The 21370-nt window shown below is 23.6% G+C and overlaps 1 protein-coding gene across 1 annotated transcript; it reads left to right on the top strand.

Annotated features, from left to right (window-relative positions):
* Positions 1 to 4137: 4137 nt before the first annotated feature.
* Positions 4138 to 17939, top strand: LOC112603300 (solute carrier family 22 member 5-like). Its single transcript, XM_025351807.1, has 10 exons — positions 4138 to 4277; positions 8124 to 8361; positions 9032 to 9138; positions 9395 to 9549; positions 11818 to 11986; positions 12050 to 12179; positions 12415 to 12521; positions 15195 to 15409; positions 16365 to 16546; positions 17109 to 17939. The coding sequence occupies exons 1-10, from the start codon at positions 4138 to 4140 to the stop codon at positions 17283 to 17285; spliced, it is 1620 nt and encodes a 539-aa protein (XP_025207592.1). The 3' UTR covers positions 17286 to 17939.
* The last annotated feature ends 3431 nt before the right edge of the window (positions 17940 to 21370 follow it).

Below are 21370 nucleotides of genomic sequence, written 5' to 3'. Positions count from 1 at the left end.
CAGGATCGTAAATTTTGACGAAAATAGATTATATGGAAATCCATTTCATGAAATGGACAATACCTAGGTATATTGTGTACTTTGTGTAATTATTATAAAACAATTATTTTTGTTCTTTACCAATAAATTATATTATATTAAATTTGTATTTATTTTTCATACACAATACATTTAAAAATTATATTTATTATATTATATTTTAATTAAGTTTTCATAATATGTATACAATAAAATATAATATAATTTTATAATATACGAGTATAATTGTATATTATATTTTATAGTAATATTATGTTATATTTTATTATATTTTTTTATTTTTTATGTGAAAAATAAATTAAAATATAATCTAATATAATTTATTGGCAAAAACAAAAATAATTTTTTCATAGTAATTACACAAAGTACACAATATATTATATAGGTATTATCCATTTCATGAAATGAATGCTCATGTAATGTATTTTCGTCAAAATTCACGATCTGGACGAATTTCACTATCTGGATATCTAGTTCATAAAATGAGGAATTCCACTGTGTGAATGCGACATACACATATAATAACAATTATAATTGTTTGATTTTACCAATATACTTCGATATTTTTACAGATAGAGTTCTTTAACTATCACGTGACCATCGTTTCATGGGCACTGCCATACATAATATATAGCCTTTATATACCATAAATGCTTGTAATCACCATCGTTCCGAAGAGCAAAAACATTAAGTTGCACAACACCGTCGACCAAGTCGAAAGAATCAATCTGCCGCTGAAAAATGTCGAACATTCATCGTTGTCTCAATGTCTCCGCAACTATGAAATAATTAAATAGTTTAACGTTTAAAACGATAAGAGTGTATACGCTAGACGTTATTACCATACTAGGGACATCTGTAAAAAAATCATCAAACAATTTTTTGAAATCGTTGAATTGATCGTCAGCTAACTTTATATTAAATTTAAAAATATACCTATTTATGTATAATAAATGTACCTATATACATATATTATGTATATTATGTTTTATATACCAACATTGTATGATTCGTTAATACAATTATTAATTAACTTTAGGTGTATGTAGTAAAATCGAAACATCGATTGGTATAGTTACTTAGTACTTTATAAATAATTATATAATATTATAATGATTAATGTGCCAATGGCTTTAGTAGTTTTTATTATTGATATTATAAAATACTCGATATCCGTATGGAATGTTACTTGTTTGTTAAAGACTTTCATACAACACAAACACAATGATTTACAATTTTTAAATGAACTGTTTGCTTAATAGTAACGTAAAAATTTGAAACTAATAAAAAGCAAATAAAAAGAAAATATTTAATCATTTTATTTTTATTTAGTTAGGGTTTTCTACTTGTGTATAACGTTATTTTATCTATATAAATCCTAAATACGCAAAGGTAATATTACAAATTATTTCATAATACACACACTTAAATATTTAATGACCTCATTAATTGTTAATGCCTACATTGTATATCTATATAGTGTATATTATATGAATGTTTAATTTTAGTATTTAAAAATCTCAACATGCTATTAATCAATTAATTAGTTATTGAATGATGTTTGAAATATGATAAATCAATGACATGTACTTCTTTACGATTGCCTAAAGAAAAACGCGTTAAAAAATATATTTCTGCAGTTAAAATAAATCAAGAAACTTAGAGTATTAATTTTTCAATTTATTATTAGTATTCAAGTCAATATTAGGGGTTGTATAACGTATTTAAAAACTAACAATGCCCATTTTTGTCATATTTATTAAGATTTAAAATTAATTAACTTCATTAGTAATAATAAGATTTTAATTAAGTTATTATAATATATTATACCTATTAATAAATAATAAATAATAAAAAATAAACATATATACATAAGTGATATCGACTAATAATATTCACATGAAAATAAGCAGTTAGATACTTAAAAGCAAGCACACAAATTTATTTGTGTATTTGAATTTTTAACCATAAAGACGGAAATAGTTATAAATTATTTTCACAGATTATTTTAAACTTTGAGTGGAGCAATAAAATTGATTTACAACAATATATGTTTTTTATCAAGTGTCCGGAAAAAGTAATTCGATTTTCAACTTTGAAGGTAAATTCTAGTAACAAATTGGATTAGAGAGGGGGACTAAAAAATTCCCAACACTTTTCTGATAAATTAAGAAAAAAAATTTAGAGAAAATGGAATTTTTAAGCAAAACTAGTTTTCAACAAAATCAATTTTCTTGATTAGCTATAACTCAAAAACAAATATTCATAAGTACTTAAATTTTTTAATAAACGTTTAAGTATATTCAAATTTTCTAAACGTGATATTTTCAAAATATTTGGAGCTATTGATGGTCATTTGAAATTTTTTTATTTATTGTTAAGGCTTTTTCTATAAATAAATGGAAAAACGTTGTAAAACGATTATTGCTATAGAATGTAGATATAACAACAAATAAATTAAGTCGATAAATTACGTACCGTTTCGAAGACGCAAACTGCGCTATAAATCATTATTCTTTGTTTCATTGAAATATGTTAATGTTACTTAAAGTTATTTATTCAGAAAATATCCATGTCTGTAAATAAAATTATAAATATTGAAAAGTATTTTCGCTTTAATTAAAAAAATCTGATCCACTCAATTATATTTTTAAAAATTATGAAAAAACCTGTTGTTATGACCCTTTTTAAAAATATGTGAGCAATGAAACGTGGCATATCTATGCGAATTATACCTACTTCCAGCAAATTCTAATAATAAAAAAAAATTCACATTTAAAGTTGATAAAAAAATCATTTTTATGAATTTATCTTGTATAACCAGAAACAAACTAAAAGAAAAATTACCGATATTTTACAAATTATAGAATACGACCAATTATGGATCACTTAAGAAATTAAAATCCCTATTTTTGGTAATACAATTATTGTATATTTTAATAGGTAGTTTGGTAGTTTAGAACACTTATATTTTCTAGATCAATATATTTTTGTGTTCTCAAGGGAAAAACGTAGGCAAATGGGTACCAATTTGCTGAACGTTAGGTATCGAATGGGTTGCTATTATGGGTGTGTTAAACTCGAGTTCAATAATATAATATGTATAAATCTTGTATGAATAATGATTCTGAGCGAAAACGGTCCATCAACCTATGTATATAAAATGTTCATAAAAAATTAATTTGATTTTACGATAATTTTAACTTCTATTAAGTACAAACTAAATCCAATTTGTAACTCAAAATCTCCCCCCAAGTTGAAAATTAAAGCATTTTATCGAGAATTTATTGTGTACTTAAACACGAAAAATGACACATCATTGTAAAATCAATACATTCATTTCTCCGTTCAGAATCTAAAATGTAGTTGTTAATATAATTTATGGTCAGTGCCTTGTTATGTACCTAAACACTTATTTAACACGGAATTTTTTGACATGTAAGTCATATTTTTAGTCTGATCGATCGTAGTCTCGTATTCGTGGTACTTATTTATCGAATTTACAAATTTAAGTCAATACGATCAATTTATATTCTTAAAAAGTAGAATTTAAAAACTATAAGAAGATAAATCTTGAAATATCTTTGGGTTACGTTTATAAACATATTATATATACCTATATATATGTTAAAAAAAAATATATTATTCAATCAAATGCCACAAATCACGAAAAATTTATTCGACAATCATTATATGTATAGGTACGTAAAAATAGAGATATCATACTCATAATTCATAATATATGTTAATTATATATTATATATTGTAAATAATATATACTATGTTCAGATTTGATGTTAAGTGTAAACCTACTTGGGTATATATATAAATATGATAAACTTATACATAATACATATAAGTACCTACTTGTTCGCACTTGTTGCTGTTCCACCACGAGCAGTAGCTATCGCGCGAGTTCAAACACTACTGCATTCGTTGTTGTACACTATAGAGGAATAGTGTATTAAATGCGTATCTATTAATCGTTCACGACCGTTCATACGACGTTTTCTTCATCCAAAAACTACTTTTTCTATCTTTGGAGTTTTTTTCATTTTGAGCGTATTACTACTTTGTTTCTCGGTGAAAATCAGAACAATGAACATCGACAGTGTGCTCGTCACCGTGGGAATGGGCCGTTACCAGTTCGCAGGTTGCGTGCTTTTTGGCTTCATGATTATGTATTCGAACGTGTCGCCGGTTACCTACATCTTCACCGCCGGTGATTTGAAATACAGGTAAAATAGTGATAAAAAAATAAACTGTTCGTTACTTTATAAGCTGATTTGTTAGCCGTAACCATTTCATCTATACGTTATAAACATATTTTTCGAAAAACAAATTTAAGTATTTTTAACTATTGTTATATAAATTAGTAATAATAATAGGAAAAGACAAAAAATTTCGATTTCCTGTGAATAATATTTTTCCAATTATTAAAAATTTACTTAAATTATAATATTTTTCGAAACATTTAATTTCGTTAAGATTTAAACTTTAAATGTCTATAAAAAATGTAACTAAATTTTTTTGAAATTTTTTAATTGTGATAGAACAATTTATAAAAACCTTTAAATTAAAATTTTCTATTTTCAAATAAGCATTTTATCATATTATTTTTAAACATAAATGAATTCAAAAAAAAAAAAATCGAAAATTATTATTGGTCTAGAAAATATTTATCGTTATAATTGTAATATTAAATTTATATATATATGTATATCAGTTATCATGTATATTCTAGAAATGTACTAATACTTTTCTATTTAGTTCCAAAGACACAAAAATTATAAACTTAGTATTTACATTTTAAAAATAGGGTTTTTTAAATAAGTAATAAATATAAATTTGTAATTTTGATTTTTATGAAAAAAAAATGAGTAATTAAAAAATAATTCATACAGAATTCTACGATAATTTTGTGCAGACTATAACTCTTTATGTGTATTGTTTAATGAGTTAACCTAATTTTCTTTTTAAAATTTTAATTTTTTTCATATTAAATTTATCATGCTTAAATTATTTGGTGACTTTTTTACATTTAATACATTTACAATAAAAGAATTAGAAATTTCTCATTTTCCCATTGTTTAATAGATACCTACTGCAGGAATGGTATCAATGTGTAACACACTAAATTGTTACAACAGTCTCAGGTACATTAATATTCAAGTTCTATAAAAATAAGACACAATAACCGTCTCATTAAAATTGAGTAGTATAAAATACATGACATTGGGTAAATATCTAAATCATACTTATATAGTTTCTACGTAGTTTTACAAGTAGATATATGTACTTGAACGCTTGTATACACGTTTAAATATCAACACAATCGCTTTCTATCTTGTGTTTATCGATATATTGTTACTCTAAATATAATATGTCATTATTATTTACCATAGGTGAAGCCAGACATCTTTTCCAGGAAATGCTCAATAATATTTTAATATCCTTTATTTTAAATGTATTCTTAACTTAACTCAACCTTCACAACCATACTTAAATATTATTAAATTATAATATTTAATAAAAATAATTCGATATAAATCTTCAAATTAAAACAAATTAAAGATACTTTAAACATGGTATTTATCTATTACTTTTAGGGTATCATGGTGTTTCTATTAAAAATATTGAAAATGTAATACACGGTTCTTTATTAGTTTTTCATATAGATATTCAATAAATAGAAATTACATTTTATGCATTTTTTTTATAAGTGTTCGAAGATTAAATTTTGACACAAAATTAAATATTTAAACGAAAAATAATTGTTTTAGTTATTTTTTTTATGTATTTAATATTTTAACGACCAAGACAATAATCAATATATAGATAACAGTAAAGTTTCACATCATATAATAATTAGATGTACTTATATGAATATTAATCAAACTGTTAATACATAATTAATAGCTTGATTTATGTTCAATACAATTCTTTTTTATTAAATGTATGGTGAATCGATGGAAAAATCAAAACGGAACAGTGTTAGATGCGTCTGAAAGGCGGTACTTCAGATTGAATTTGATTATATTAGCTGAAAATTTATTATATAACCGTAGAAACTTTTAACTTTTCACCATAACGTATATTATATTTTTCTATGTACCTAGACTATGAATTTATACTAATTTTAAGTTATTTAGGTGTTTCACAAACCTATTTCAATTTTTTAATCATATTGGTGTTGATTAATAAAAATTATAAAAAAAATTAATGTATTACATGTTGTTATATTACAAAATATGTCATAATTTTGTTAAAAACTAGATAAATTTTAACCAGCTATAATTATACCATATTACTAATAGAAAAATCACTACTTATAGTAATATAAATAAATTATAAACATTTTTTTGAAATAGAAGCCGAATCAATCGTTTATTGCAAATTTAACATGACCATTACAAGATTAATTCAGTAGTCTAAAGTTTTCCTATCTCAACATAGATTTTTATAATTAAAACATTTTCAGAAAAATGTTAGTACTTAGAATTTGAAATCAATATAATAAGTTTCCGTTAAAAAGTCAAAGTTTTAATGAATGTGTAGAAACTGATACAGTAATTAAAATAAATTATAATATAAAATAACTTCAATAGATATGAGACAATATTATATATATATAATTATAAGTATGGAAATTGTAAATATTTAAGTTCAGTAAAAACATTACGAAATTAATCTACTCGTTAAAAACGAGTACCTACTCATAATTCAATTTCATTAAAATATGTAATTAAACTTGTCACTTAAATATAACCACTTATATAGTTCTACCGTATCATCGACACATTTTGGCAAAAACATAATTAGTATGAGAATTTCCTCTTGAGAGAAATAACATTATTTTGTTTATACATCACAACAAAAATAATTGTCACTGATAATTAAGAATCATCAAATTTAGAAATTATGATAAAAAAAATTACCGAGATCTCTGATTCGACAATATAATAATGGACTTATAACAACCTTGGGAGTTCCAATTAACCATATACTTAATTAATCGCTTATTATAGGGAATTTAATTGATTTCATTCAAACAGAAACCTAGATTATATTATTCTCAGTATCTTATCTAACAAATAATAAGAGATTTGATAACTACTATGAAAAATTGGAATAGTACGTATAAAAAAATATATCAACAAATTGCCATAGCTATGTTATGTTAATGTATACATTTTATTTCAATAATATATTATTATTTTAAATCATTAAACCTACATATACGACGAAAAGAATTTTACTGAAAAAAATAACAAATATTTAGGTATAATAAAAATGATTAAAGATTTTTTAAATAAACTATAATATAGGTTGGCAATGTTTTCAAATAATATTTAATTTCTTTTAAATTATTAAATTAAATAAATTCATATTAATGTTGTTAAGATATAGTTTTATTTATTTTATTTTTTTTTTTAATATCATGTTAAAAATGAAATTGTAGCTTTCATAAATTATGTATTTTCTAAAATCGTTTAATAAGATCATATTTTGTTATACAATTAATAATATATATATATATATACAACTTGATATTATCAAATAACTATTAATTGTGTAAATATATTAATGTATAAAAACAAACATAAAAGTTTCAATTCTACGTTACGTAAATTACAATAAAATAATTATATATTTAAAAAAAATATATACTTAAAAATTATTCAATTTTTTGGTTTTATAATAAACTACTATTTAAAACTTCTATTAAAATTTCAACCTCGTGCTATAAATTGAATACTTTATATATTTTTAACTATAAAAAAATTTTAAAGTGCTTATGATTTTGACGAAAATTTTCGTCAAAAATTGAACTTTAAATATTTTTTATAAAACACTTGCTTTGTATTTTTGATTTTCATAATTTTGTCGATTAGTTTATATTAGGATATTATTTTGATAATTTGGAGTATCTTCACTGTTTATATTAATTTTATTTTTCATTTTAATATAATATTATACTTAAAAAATACAAATATTGTAAATTGTTATTGGCTCCGTACTTAAATGATCAGCGGTTCGCGTTAAACGTTTTATAAGCTATTCTTCCTTCCCTATTACTTTAGGTGCACGATACCGGGATGCGACTCACAGAATCCGGCTGAAAGAATTTACGAACCAGAATGGTTGCGATTCACTACTCCTTACCGGGAAAACACAGGACTGCCGCACAAATGTAAGCGGTACTCCAGGAATCCGGCTAATAGTTCGCAGTGTTTACAAAATGTCTTCGACAATAACACAATAGAATTATGCCATGACGGATGGGTGTTTGAAGATAACGAGAACACCATCGGCAATGAGGTACATAATTTGTACATCATTCAATTATAATTATACTAATAAAATGCTTGTAGTGTATGTGTGTATGTGTAAGCAATCTACAGACAAATCTATCACATTTGTAACTCTAAAACTTAGTTCATATCTAATCCTAATCGTATCTTAATCTTATATCCAGAAGCAAAAATGTGCACCTAGAAACCAAAAAAAATTGTATTAAATAAATTTAAAAAAATAATACACCGCGACATCTATACCTAATATATTATCCCATTTTTTTATGATAATATACTGAAACGACGATTTTATTAACGTTTACACGGCGTTGTAACTAGACTACTTAGTGTACACTAATGCCATTGTCAATTTTCGTTTAAAATATTCTAAAGAAAAAAAATCAAGTTTAATGATAATAATACTATAATGTCTTAAATGCGTAGTTTTTATTATTTTTATAGTTAAATCATAAGTAAATCAAAAATATATCAATAAATAAAATCAATATATCGATTTCTAAAACAGTTTTATTAAAATATCAGCAATACCTACATCGTTGTTTCCTCTAAGTTTGTCTGTATAATACGATTATAATTGTAACACGTGGTTTAATCGTATATTCGGGCTGCAACTTTGTATACTATATATATGTTTAATATAAATCTGTATTTTATTTACATTGTATATTGCATAGTTTGAACTTATGTGCGAGGAAAATAAATGGAAGCTGTCAATGGTGGGCACAGTCAACAACTTAGGTCAGTTTATCGGCATACCCGTGTCTGGAATAATCGCAGACAAGTGAGTCTACTATCCAATTCAGAATTATAATAAATAGAATGTGTAATACCCATACTAATCATCTTTTTTTTTACCAACAATAACTTAATATCTATAAATCTATAATTACCTCAGTATTTCTTATAGCTTAAAAAAGTAACTTATTGCTTATTAGTTATTGTTTACCTATACAAATAAAAAAAAAAAAAATAATAATACTAAAAACCATTAATATTCATATTGATCGTTGTAATATATTTATGCCGGAAATTTTCAGGTTTGGTCGAAAATTCGCTATGGTGTTTTGTGCTGTTACATCGGCCATAATATGTATTATTCAATCGTTTTCGGTTAATTACCAGATGTTCTTGGTTTTGGAATTGTTGTCTTCCATCATTTCCAGTGGTGTTTATACAGTCACGATCATATTAGGTAAGAATATTCTCTGTGGGTATTTGAAATTTAAAATCTATAAAAAAGAAATAAGTTGCGAGCCAATCAATATTTATGGTAATTTGTTTTATGATCTAAACACTTTACGGATTAAACAGATTATATATTGTATGAAAAATTTAAACAGTTATTTATTATTCATTTCAACGATTATTTACCCAAATATTATAAATTTACAATTAGGTAAAATATGAGACTATAATTTAAGATTGTAAATTTTCTATAACATATGTAACATGTTAAAATATTGTATCAATAATTATACTACCTAAAGCGGTAACTTTTGTTTTGTCAGAACTCATAGTCAATCCAGAAGAACTTTAAAAGAATGTTGAAATTTTTCTTTGTCTTGGGTGTTAATTCTCCACTTGACACAGTTAGTAAAAATGAAAAACTTTTGTTTAAACAGCTAAACCTTTTCATTATAGAAGAAGAACAAAATTTATAAGATCGATAATTTATTGAATGTACTGGTTTGATGAAATGTATACAATCACTAAAATTATTATCTGTCTGTTCACCGTTGGGAAGTATATATAAAACATACTATTTTTTGTTTAAAGTTTTTTTTGTAAAGTTACTCTTAGCAAACGATGATTATAATATTATATTATCATAGTTACTTTGTGATATATATATATTTTTTTTTTTTAAATAATAATTTTAAAGATTAAAAGACATATATTATAATGATTCAGTGTTTTTCCGTGTAGCACAGAAATTATCAAGCAGCACGTTTTTGAATAGGTTTTCTGAAGCTGCTAATTTTTCATCGTTTCTGTTTTCCAATTCTACTGTATACTACGTAAAAGTTATATTATGTCAACTTCATTAATATAACCACACTTATAAAATGTATTTTATTTATAATATTTAATTATCGTAAAAATAATAAATATATACATAAACGGTGAAGTATTTATATTCGACAAACATAAACGTACATTAAATTAATTGTAATTGGTTTTTAGTTGAGTTGAGTTGAGTCTATTTAGTCTAAAACATACTCATACATGTAATAACCACAACATTCAACGTGCAATAATGAATTAGGTAGTGTTATACGATTTATAATTTTTGTATATATAATATTAGGTTAACATAGTAACGTAATTATATTAATATTCAATTACTAGGGTAACTTCATGAAAACTCTGACTAAAAAATAATTATTATAACAGTGAGTGTGGTCTAAATGTAAGGAATTGAGTAAAAAAAATAAAAAAATATGCTATATCTAGTCCAAAAACATACATATGTTAAAAAGTAATAATTTATCTTTTATGCAGTTAAGAATAATTTCTTTAAAAAATTATATACATTCTGTTTGTTTTTTTTACAATATTCATAACTAAGGTTTGGTTTCCATTGAAATTATTTAACGAAACTATTTTTCGTTACTGTAATGCGTTTTGACCCGATTGCAAAAAATTACTACGACCAAAGTTTTCTGGGAGGAGGGATTTGTATAGAATATGTTTACGTATAAAAAATAGCTCAATGACTTTTTTTGCTTTGTATGACATATTTGCAATTAATTAAATAATTGTACATGTCGATTAATAAATAGGTAGTGTTTAAATTGTCTATAGTGTTTTTTTTGTTCTTAAAATTAAAAATCAGAACTTTATAAACCATAACCATTATATAACCAAACAGTAATTTAATAAAATTATTGTACATATTGATTGTGGGCTAGACTGTTTAATGTAGTCATTTTTCTATAGAAGTAATTGGACCTTATTATTTAACACTTTAAATTATAATCATATTTCATAGAAATAGATATTACTTTGTACTTTGTACCTTGTACGTAAAAATGTTTTAATATAATATACCTATTTGTTTTAATAATACCTTGCAATTTAAAATATGTTTGAAAAAAACATTGATAGTTTGCTAATTGATAAATTAATTTTCAAATAGTCTAAGCTATTTGACTCACACAAAAAAAAACACACTTAAGAGTTTAAGAGTTAAGACACAATTTATAGATAGTTAAATTATGTTAACCTAACGATAAAAAAAAAAAAAACGGAAAGTCGGGGTTCAAAAATATGAGTTTTAATCTTTTATGGCATCAAAAAGGTTCTGAAATATAATTAAGCTACTTAATTTTTCACACTTCTAATAAAATATATAAATATGTAATCACATAATATCTTACAATTATACTATTTATATGTGTATTAGTTTGTATTTTTTTTTAGATACCTATTTATAAATTAAATGTGTTTTTAATAATAGCTATGGAGTTGGTGCTTCCTAATCACCGAGTACTATACTATTCGATTCTGGAATGTTTTTATCCAATTGGTGCAATACTCGTGGCTTTTATCGCCAGTCTAGTGAAAGACTGGAGGCTTTTGTTACAAATAGCCAACATCCCGGGATTACTGTTCTTATCATACTTTTGGTTATTATCTTGAGATTAATTTTGTTAAACTTAAATATATTGCTGTTATTTTCTTATGTAAAGGCTTATGGAAGAATCAATGAGATGGTTGGAAATGCAAGGCAAACATGACAGAGTAATCAATGTGCTCAAGAGAATAGCGGGTATTAATAAAAAGTCTTTACCTGTACTACCTTCAAACACACAAATGGAGGTACCTAATAATTTTGAAATTTAAATATTATGAATAAACTATGTAGATACATTCATACACATTAAATAATAATTTTACTAATCTTTGCCTATTTGTGATGAACGTAGCTGACTATTTGTGAAAATTTTTTAATGAATCTGATTGTAAATTAAAAAATAATTACCTACCAAGTTACTAAATTTCTCAAGAGCATTTATGTGTAATAAGAAAAATGCATTAAGAATATTTTTCACAGACGATCAATTATAATGACGAAAACGACGCAAAATACGTCAGTATTTTAAAAGATGTAATCGGCTCTCCAACAATGTTATGTAGATTGATCAGATGTTCACTTGTGTGGTAAGATTAAATATAAAGTTATTTCCAAATATTTCACTAAATATAAATAATACATTTTAAACTATTTTTTAAATTATCTTTTTTGAAAAATAATTGAATAATCATGATTGCTTAAGAAATATTGACTATACAGTCAATATTAATTTTTGTGATTCTGGTTTTATATATTTATTTTGATGATAAACGATTGCGTTCGAAAATTAGTGTAATATTGCCAATGTACTATAGTATACTAGTTATTATTCAGTATTAATACCAATAGTAGTATTTTTGAATAAAAATAGTATCTCAACTGTTAAGATGTTAAGTGAAAAATATATGTTTCTATTAATTATATTGTTCAATCAAGTTTAAATTATATTTTTAAATAATTCTAATAATTAAAACTACTAAAATATAACAATAATATGATCAAATAAAAAATATATACGTAGAGTAATACAAAATGTATGTTATAATCATTTTACCACATAAATATAAAATATTTATAATGAAAAAAAAAATAATACAAGTTTTTTTTAAATTTAATAATATATATTTCAAATGATAAGTAATTATTATATTTTTTACAGTATTTTAGAAGGACTTTAGGGGACAACTTAAGAAACTCAAATGGAAACCTAAACTTTTTTTGCAACTATAATGTGAAGATAACTTTTGAGAGTATTTCGATACATAAGAATCGGACAAGAATTTATCAAATTTAGAAAAGAAATTTATGAGTTATAAGTATTTAAAGTTTAAATAAATGGAAAATTATGTGTGATATCCCTGTACTATTCCACTTCACTCATCTAGACTTTAAATATTAACTCATAAAAAATAAAAATGATTAAGTTTCGATTTTTAAGTATCAAAATACTCCAAAAAAATTCTTCACATTAGGATTGTAAAAAAATATAACTTTTCATTAGAAAATTTCTTAAACTAACCTCGCAAAGGTTCCCTCCTAAAAATTTGTAAAAATATTATTAACTATTGAAAATCGCTAATTATTTTAAATATTTCTAAATAAAAAAATGTTCGTATCAAACATTTCTCTCCGTTATGAATATTTATATAAAAATTTACTGTAATATAAATTAAAAATTACTATATATATAGTACAATAAAAGTGAAAATTATAAATTAAAACCTTAGTATCAATAACCAGTCCTCAAAACTGTTGGCACTAGAAATAATGATCACAATAACGTTTATGAAACTTTATCAAAGGTAAACGATTATTTCTTAAATTAAGTATTTTTACAAATGTTCATAATAATTGTGAACAAGGTCAATGTCGCACTAAGTTTGAGTAGGTACAACGTACATAATTATGATGATAAAGAAGTTTCATACACAATCATAACGCACTCTTTTAAAAGGGTCTCGCATGAAACATATTCTCTAAAAATCACACATGGTAATATGTATACGTTACCATTTTCTACACAAAATGTTACAACAAATACAAATTTCTTTCTCACTTTATTCAAACATAAGATAAACAATTAACTATTAAAATTTATTTTACTTTGTGTTAATCAACAAGTCTTTAATTTAATATTTAAAATTTAATTCAGACCATTAGTCAGCAGCATATTATTTTATACATTCATAAACTATAACCATACATTAATAAATTATAAGATAAATGTAACTAAAAATTCTACTGATTATTTTACTTAATAATATTTATAGTCAATTTACAGACTTTAACTATGTCACATAATAATATACTATTAAATAGGTCAGATAGTTGTATACGCAAATAACAAACATGCTAATCAAGCATTTATTAATATCTTATGTATTTCTATAACTATAAACTAATCAAAATAACAATATTAAAAACAAACTCAATAAATTATTATTTTAGATTTTGACTAACAAAATTTCTAATAAGTATTTCATGCTGAAACCAAAAAATTTTAAAAATATATGAACACAATAATTATTTTTATAGACATTTGAAGTTCGAATTTGAACGATAGTTACATATTTTTACGATGAAAGTTAATTATGTTTTTTAAATTCAAAACAATTATTCATAAGAATTTAAAACTTTTACTTACGTTATAAATTTTATTAAACATATTGAAATTTTTAAAATGAGTAAATTAATTTTGAGATATTATATATTATGTATTTACACTGTTTTACGGTAATTTAGTATTGACTTAAAATCTTGTAACAATAATATAATAATATAATATAAATAAATATTATTATTTTAATATTGAATACCTATGAATAATATAAATAACATAATTAATGCAATATTTTTTTCATTAAATTAACCTTCCGTAAACTAATAGTAAAATAAATTACTTTAATTGCAATATCTAAAACATATCATCATAAAATATGCTTATTGATACAGACTGATAGATCGTTTTCACTCAGAATCGTTTTTCAGATACAATGATGTATTAATTTTAAAATTTAACACATCCATTGCATTAATCTACACGACACCAACTGTATCGTAGGCAGTACCCATTCACCTTTTTAACTCAATGCGTATATGCTTATGAAATTATGGAATTTAAATAAAGATGAATCTTAAAATATTAATATACATTTTGCATATAACTTTCTTATATTTGGATCATATAATAATATCATAATAATAACTAGGTAGGATAGCGCAGTCATTACAGATAAATTATATTATTTTTACTTACGCAGGATAGCGATAACGTTAGTGTACTACGGGCTGACAATATGCGCAACTGACATTGCAGGGGACAAGTATCTGAACTTCTCGTTGGCCTCATTCGTAGAAATACCGGCCTGCTTGTTGAATTGGTTGATTATGGAAAGGATGTCCCGAAAAATGTCGTTGTCCTGTATGTTTGTCTTGAGCGGTTTGTCCAGTGTCCTATACAACTCAGTGCCAGAATGTAAGTATATCTAAGTTAAAAGTTCTCACCTCCTGTGTTATACTTAATTGCAATTCACAATAAATTACATACACCGTACTTAAACAAATAATAAAGCAATCTACTTGATTCCTAATTATTTCTATCAAAAATAATATTTTACTTGGTAAAACTTAGGTTTGCATTCTACATCGACTGGGTTTAAACTACTTATTGCATATTATAATGCAATGATGTGTACCATATCATAAATATTTATAAATAGGGTTATGGCTATCGAGTAAAAAATGTTCAATGAGCAAGATTATGAGCAATTATTCCGTAATTTTCAATTGCACATTTTCACATGAAGTACTGGATGACAATATTTCATGTAGTGAAACGGGCTCTTAATAGTTACTTAAGAACTTAAAATAATTATTGTTTCTATATTTATTGTATAAATGTTTAATACTATAATGTTTCTGGTATAAGTAATATCTTCAAAATTATAATTTGTAGTGATTATTTCGAACCAAATAATTTTAAATCTATCGATATGTAATGAATTTTAATAACCAAGTAAAATATCAAAAATAAAAATCTAACTATTTTAAAGTGATTACTTAAAACTATATACATATTAAAACTAGACTCAAAATTTAAAGCAATTGCATATTAATCTATACATATGCTATCGATTTATAGAAAACCTAGCTGAAAATCAATTATTTAAAATGATGAATCTAAAATACATTCTGCTATTGCGTATATTTATCAAATTTGTAAAATATTACCTATTTTTTAATTTTTATTTATTTTTAAATTTTAAATAATTGAATATTTTAGATTTTCGATTTTTATATATTTTATTATTTTTAACTACTATTACTTCTGAACGTTAAAATATTTATGATATTTACAATACCTATATATATTATTATTATAAGCTATATTGTCATTTTTGATAACGGTCATTATTTTTTATTCAAAACAGCATTACTTTTGATAAAGTTATTAATATTCCTGATTAATAAACTCGCAATATCCATCGCGTTTTGCATAATTTACTTGTTGACCGTGGAGATATTTCCAACTAGGATGCGAGCAACCCTATTATCCGTGTGCTCTATGATTGGTCGGATTGGATCCATGTTGGCACCACAGACTACGTTGCTGGTATGTAAAATGCACTATATTATAATATAATATTTAGTCTCACAAACGGTCTCCACTCAGTTTTTCGTACGAGTACCTATATAATGATTTATCATTAAATTAAAATTCAATAAATCCATTACAGTGATTTATTCAATGACGAAGGACATTCGACGCTTACTGTGTATAGTATTATTGCACTTATCTGCTTGCTCACTTTTTTAAATTTTTTATCCTACCATTTAGAAATTCGTAAACACATATTCAATAATATTTTATGCATATTTTTTGTAATAAATACTAATATTAATTATGTGAAAACTTTCTTTTATTTGTAATTGAGCATTTTTCGGTCGTAATTTATTATTTAATAAATAATCATAATAAGTGAGAAATATCACGGAAAAGTACCTGCAATCAAAATAAGTAAAAAAAAAAAAATCAAGGTATCATAATATAATATACAGGAGAGACATTATAGGTTCATCTTAATATATGTAATCTGTATAAATAACATACCTTATATGGTTTTTTTTTTTGCGATTTGCTTCGATTTTTTACCGACTTAAAAAAAAATTTTCAGGCTGAATACTTTGGCAATTACGTGAACATGTTCGTATTTGGTACGACGGCGCTTTTGGCAGCCGCGATTACCATGACTCTTCCGGAAAGCAAAAACATCAAGTTGCCCGACACCGTCGTCGAAGCTGAACAAATCGGGATCGACCGCCTGCTACCCGAAAACGTCGAAAACTCTTAATCCTACAATAATTATTAACAATAATATTTTTATACGCACGCAAAAAAACGATTTTATAATGTGCACGGAACGTCCCCGAACACCACGTAAAGTGGTTTTCGAGAAGATTTTAAAATTTATACTCTATAGATAGTACCTATATTGTTTATTATATGCGATGTTTTTAGATAGCTTGTTGTTCAGACACTCTATACATGTAATAATAAATTTGTTACTGCTCTCTGCAACTTCTCGTCACAAGAACGTTTCGACATTTCGTACACATAACACTTGCCAATAGGGTCAATGGAAGATGTAAGGAGCAAATGATGAGATAGGTCTATCTGTGCACCTCGCCGAATCGATAATCCAGAAAGAATGCAGTGATCTTCAATTAATTTTTCTTAATCAGAGAACTATATTGCTTTCGAATAACATTATTATTCTTATTTATATTGTATATTTGTATCTAATTTAAATATTATACGCGTAAATATATTGTTCAAATAGTAACAGTACATTCATAAAGTAACAAGTATACTTTAATTGAGGTAAGTTCCATGTATTTAAAAAATTTGAATTGTGTATACTTTGTATATTTCAGGAGTATGATGATACCAAGTATTTTATTCAAATGTGCACCATATTTTTATTTTTTTATTTTTACTTTAAATGTTTAAGCAGTACATTTTTTTTTTTTTTTTTTTTTTTAATTTAGATTCAAACAAAAAACATTTACTTTATGAGTAATTATAAAATGTATGTAACTATACTATGAATTATTAGCTCTTAATAATCTTATTATTTTACAAAAATATACATTTATGTAATATTTAGTGTAGTATCTACTAAACCAACTTTTATGAACCCACTTAGGACCCAGTATTCTTACACAAAGGCAAATAATTCAACAAATTACTAATTTTAATTTCGATTTACAATTAGATAAATCAACATTTTCAAAAATTCATCTGCTTAATAATTTAAAGTAAGAAAGATTTATACTTGAAAAAAAAAATTTTGTATCCGTCCAAAATAATTTTTAAATAAAAAAAAAAACATCTAATTTTTTAAACATATGGTCCACTCGTATACTTAAAAATTCCCAAAATCAGAACTATTTTAATATGAAAATCCTAAAACCAAAGAAAAAATGTGTGATGTGTATGATTGATGAATTATCTAAATTATACAAAGCTATGTAAATTATTTAGATTTACGATTTTTTTATTATTTTCTTGACAATTGCTTTATATTCACTTTATATTTGCATATCCAATCTATGTGTATATTAAGAACCTATGAAATGTTTACTTTTGAGATGTATAAATTTTATTTCAAATTTATTTTAAAATATTTTTTTTTCAAATCTAAACCTATATGCTATGTCAGAATTATGCTTTAAAACTATTATCCTAAATGACTAAATCAAACAGAAGAGTTCCTAATTATTAGTAATTAACTACTTATTAAGCCTATGTATTAAACAGTCATGAATACTTGTCACGTGCTTATATAGTTATAAATTTAGAACTTATATTAATTTTTTACCTATATGTTAAACTATTATCTATATTCTATTATAGATTATAATAACTATACTAATAAGTTGTTTTCAATTTTAATTATATATACGTAGGTACATAAGCAACATAGCTTCTTTTAATCTTTGTTACTTATATAGGTACTCGTACGAATTTTTATTGGTTGGCTAATACGATTTTTATGAATTACAGTTGCTAAATTTTTTCACAAAAAAAATAATTATAGTATTATTACCTGATTAGTTTTAATATTTTTTTTTTTTTTTTGCTGTAACTATAAGCTTAATATTATGAGCGTGCCCAACTCCAATATGCAATAAATATCTATTTTTATTTTTGTGTGTATAATAGTAATTAAATGTTTATTATTTGATATTAATAATATACATATTTTCTAGTATTCCTTTAATTCGATTAAATCACGGAATCATATTATAGATGAAAATATATCTTTTTTAATATTTTACAATTATGTACTGTTGTACACTTGTATTCATTTATTTTTAATGGCTCTCGTAAATATAGATTTCCGTAGAGAAATACCCGTAAATGCTGATGAAATATTTTTTATTATATTAAAAATTTCACATGAAACAAAATAAAAAATTAATATAATTATTATGATTTATGACGCTTACATAGGTAAACGTCGTAAGTAGTTGTATATTGTATACAAATTACAAATATATACATATAATATACAAGGTACAAGGTGTATGTATGTACAATGTACATATTATATTTATAAATGTTTAACTATTGTCTATTGTCTACATTAAATTGACTTAATTATTTACATACTTACCTAAATACGCCATCATATGGCCATCATTTCACGTAATTTATATTTTTACATCTAAAAATATTTATTTTACTTATCTATTATAATATGTGACTTAATATAAAACAAAAGACATATTAACGTGAGAAATTTTTAATATGTACTTAGTATACATTTCTAATAATTGTTTGATATCTCAAATTCTCGACTACTACTAAAATTCTTTTACCTATATTATCTTTAATTAGATACTACAAGTATATATATATATATATATATAATTTACCTTCAATAATTCTGTTGGATAAAATATTTGATAAGGTAATAATTTTAAAAAACGTTACTTAAAATTAAAATTCATCATATTAATTAAAAAAAATTTGAACATACAAAGTTTATCTAATTAATTATAAAACTTGGGTGAATGTGAATATAAATATTAAAAAAATATTAGTAAATTATATCAAGATTTTAATATGTATAAAGATAAAACGTCATTGTGAGAAAAACTTAAATATAGAATCACAAATATTTTTATTTTTTTTTTTATGTGTAATTAAATGGTATTTTGTATTATATTTTTAGTATATGATGAGTTTTAAAAATAACATAAATTACCTAAAAACATAACATAATAACCAAAAACTAATAAATAATAATAATAAACATAAATACATAACCAAAGATATTTAAGTATTAGGTGACATTTAAAATGTATATTGTTAAATGCAGTGTTCAATTCTATATTTCTTTAATTATTTTTATTTTTCAACTAATTAAGATATTGAATTTCCACTGATAAGTTTTTTTTAAGCTTATTAAATAGTAAGTTATACTTTTTTTTGAAAAAAATAAAGTTATTAATTTTCCAAAAATGTTACGATATTCTATTTTTATTCAATTAGGTACTTGTTTGTTATCACCCCGTCATCAAGTGATCTTACGTCAGTAGTCAGTAGTCATTAATCAAAACTTTAAAATTTCGATATTCCTACTCGATATCTCTGCATTTCTATGATCTTTTACGTGTAGAACGTCTAGCATGTCATCTATTTAAGGAAAAATGGTAAACATATTATATATTTGAAATTATATTTTATTATGTTAATCGTTATAGTATGTTGTCAGTTTGTCACTATATTGTACTTTTTATATTATAATTTTATCTTAAAGTTCATATCTATTTTACAAAGTATATTAGCTTATTTTGAAATATTGTTAAAAATTAATTTGAATGAGTTAATATTTAATACTGACATTCAATTTTTACCATAAAAATGATTGTTAAAAACAAATAAAATGTATGATCTTTAAAGGTCTGTAGAAAATTGTCTTTTTTTTACATGTTTCTAATTTTTCTATGAAATATTATTAGTTGATTAAGCTATTATTTATCGTAAATAATTTATTTTGATTATCATTTATCATTACTAGAAAGTTTAGTAAGACTATAAAAAAAAAAAATCATAGTACAACGGACAATCAATTAAGTTGCAGGGTGAAAAAATTGAATACAATTTGGTGGCGAGGAAATAATAACAAACAAGTATCTTTATTAATTTGAGCAATTGAAAAATTCATAAATTTATTGAATAAAACTCAAATTTAATAATAGTTTCATCATATTTATTTATTTTTTTTTTTTTTAATGGGTTATAAATGTTCCAATGATTAATTTAATAGTGAAATATTTTTTTGCGGAAGTATAGATAGATGAACTCGGTAAATTTTTTATAAAATAAACGATATTATACATACATTTAAAACTAAATTAATCTTAT

Source organism: Melanaphis sacchari, unplaced genomic scaffold (genome assembly GCF_002803265.2).
Source record: "Melanaphis sacchari strain LSU unplaced genomic scaffold, SCAv2.0 Contig105_pilon_pilon, whole genome shotgun sequence".
In the NCBI taxonomy this organism is placed as follows: domain Eukaryota; kingdom Metazoa; phylum Arthropoda; class Insecta; order Hemiptera; family Aphididae; genus Melanaphis; species Melanaphis sacchari.
The sequence above is the reverse complement of the archived record's forward strand: the minus strand, read 5'-3'. Positions and strand labels throughout refer to the sequence as shown.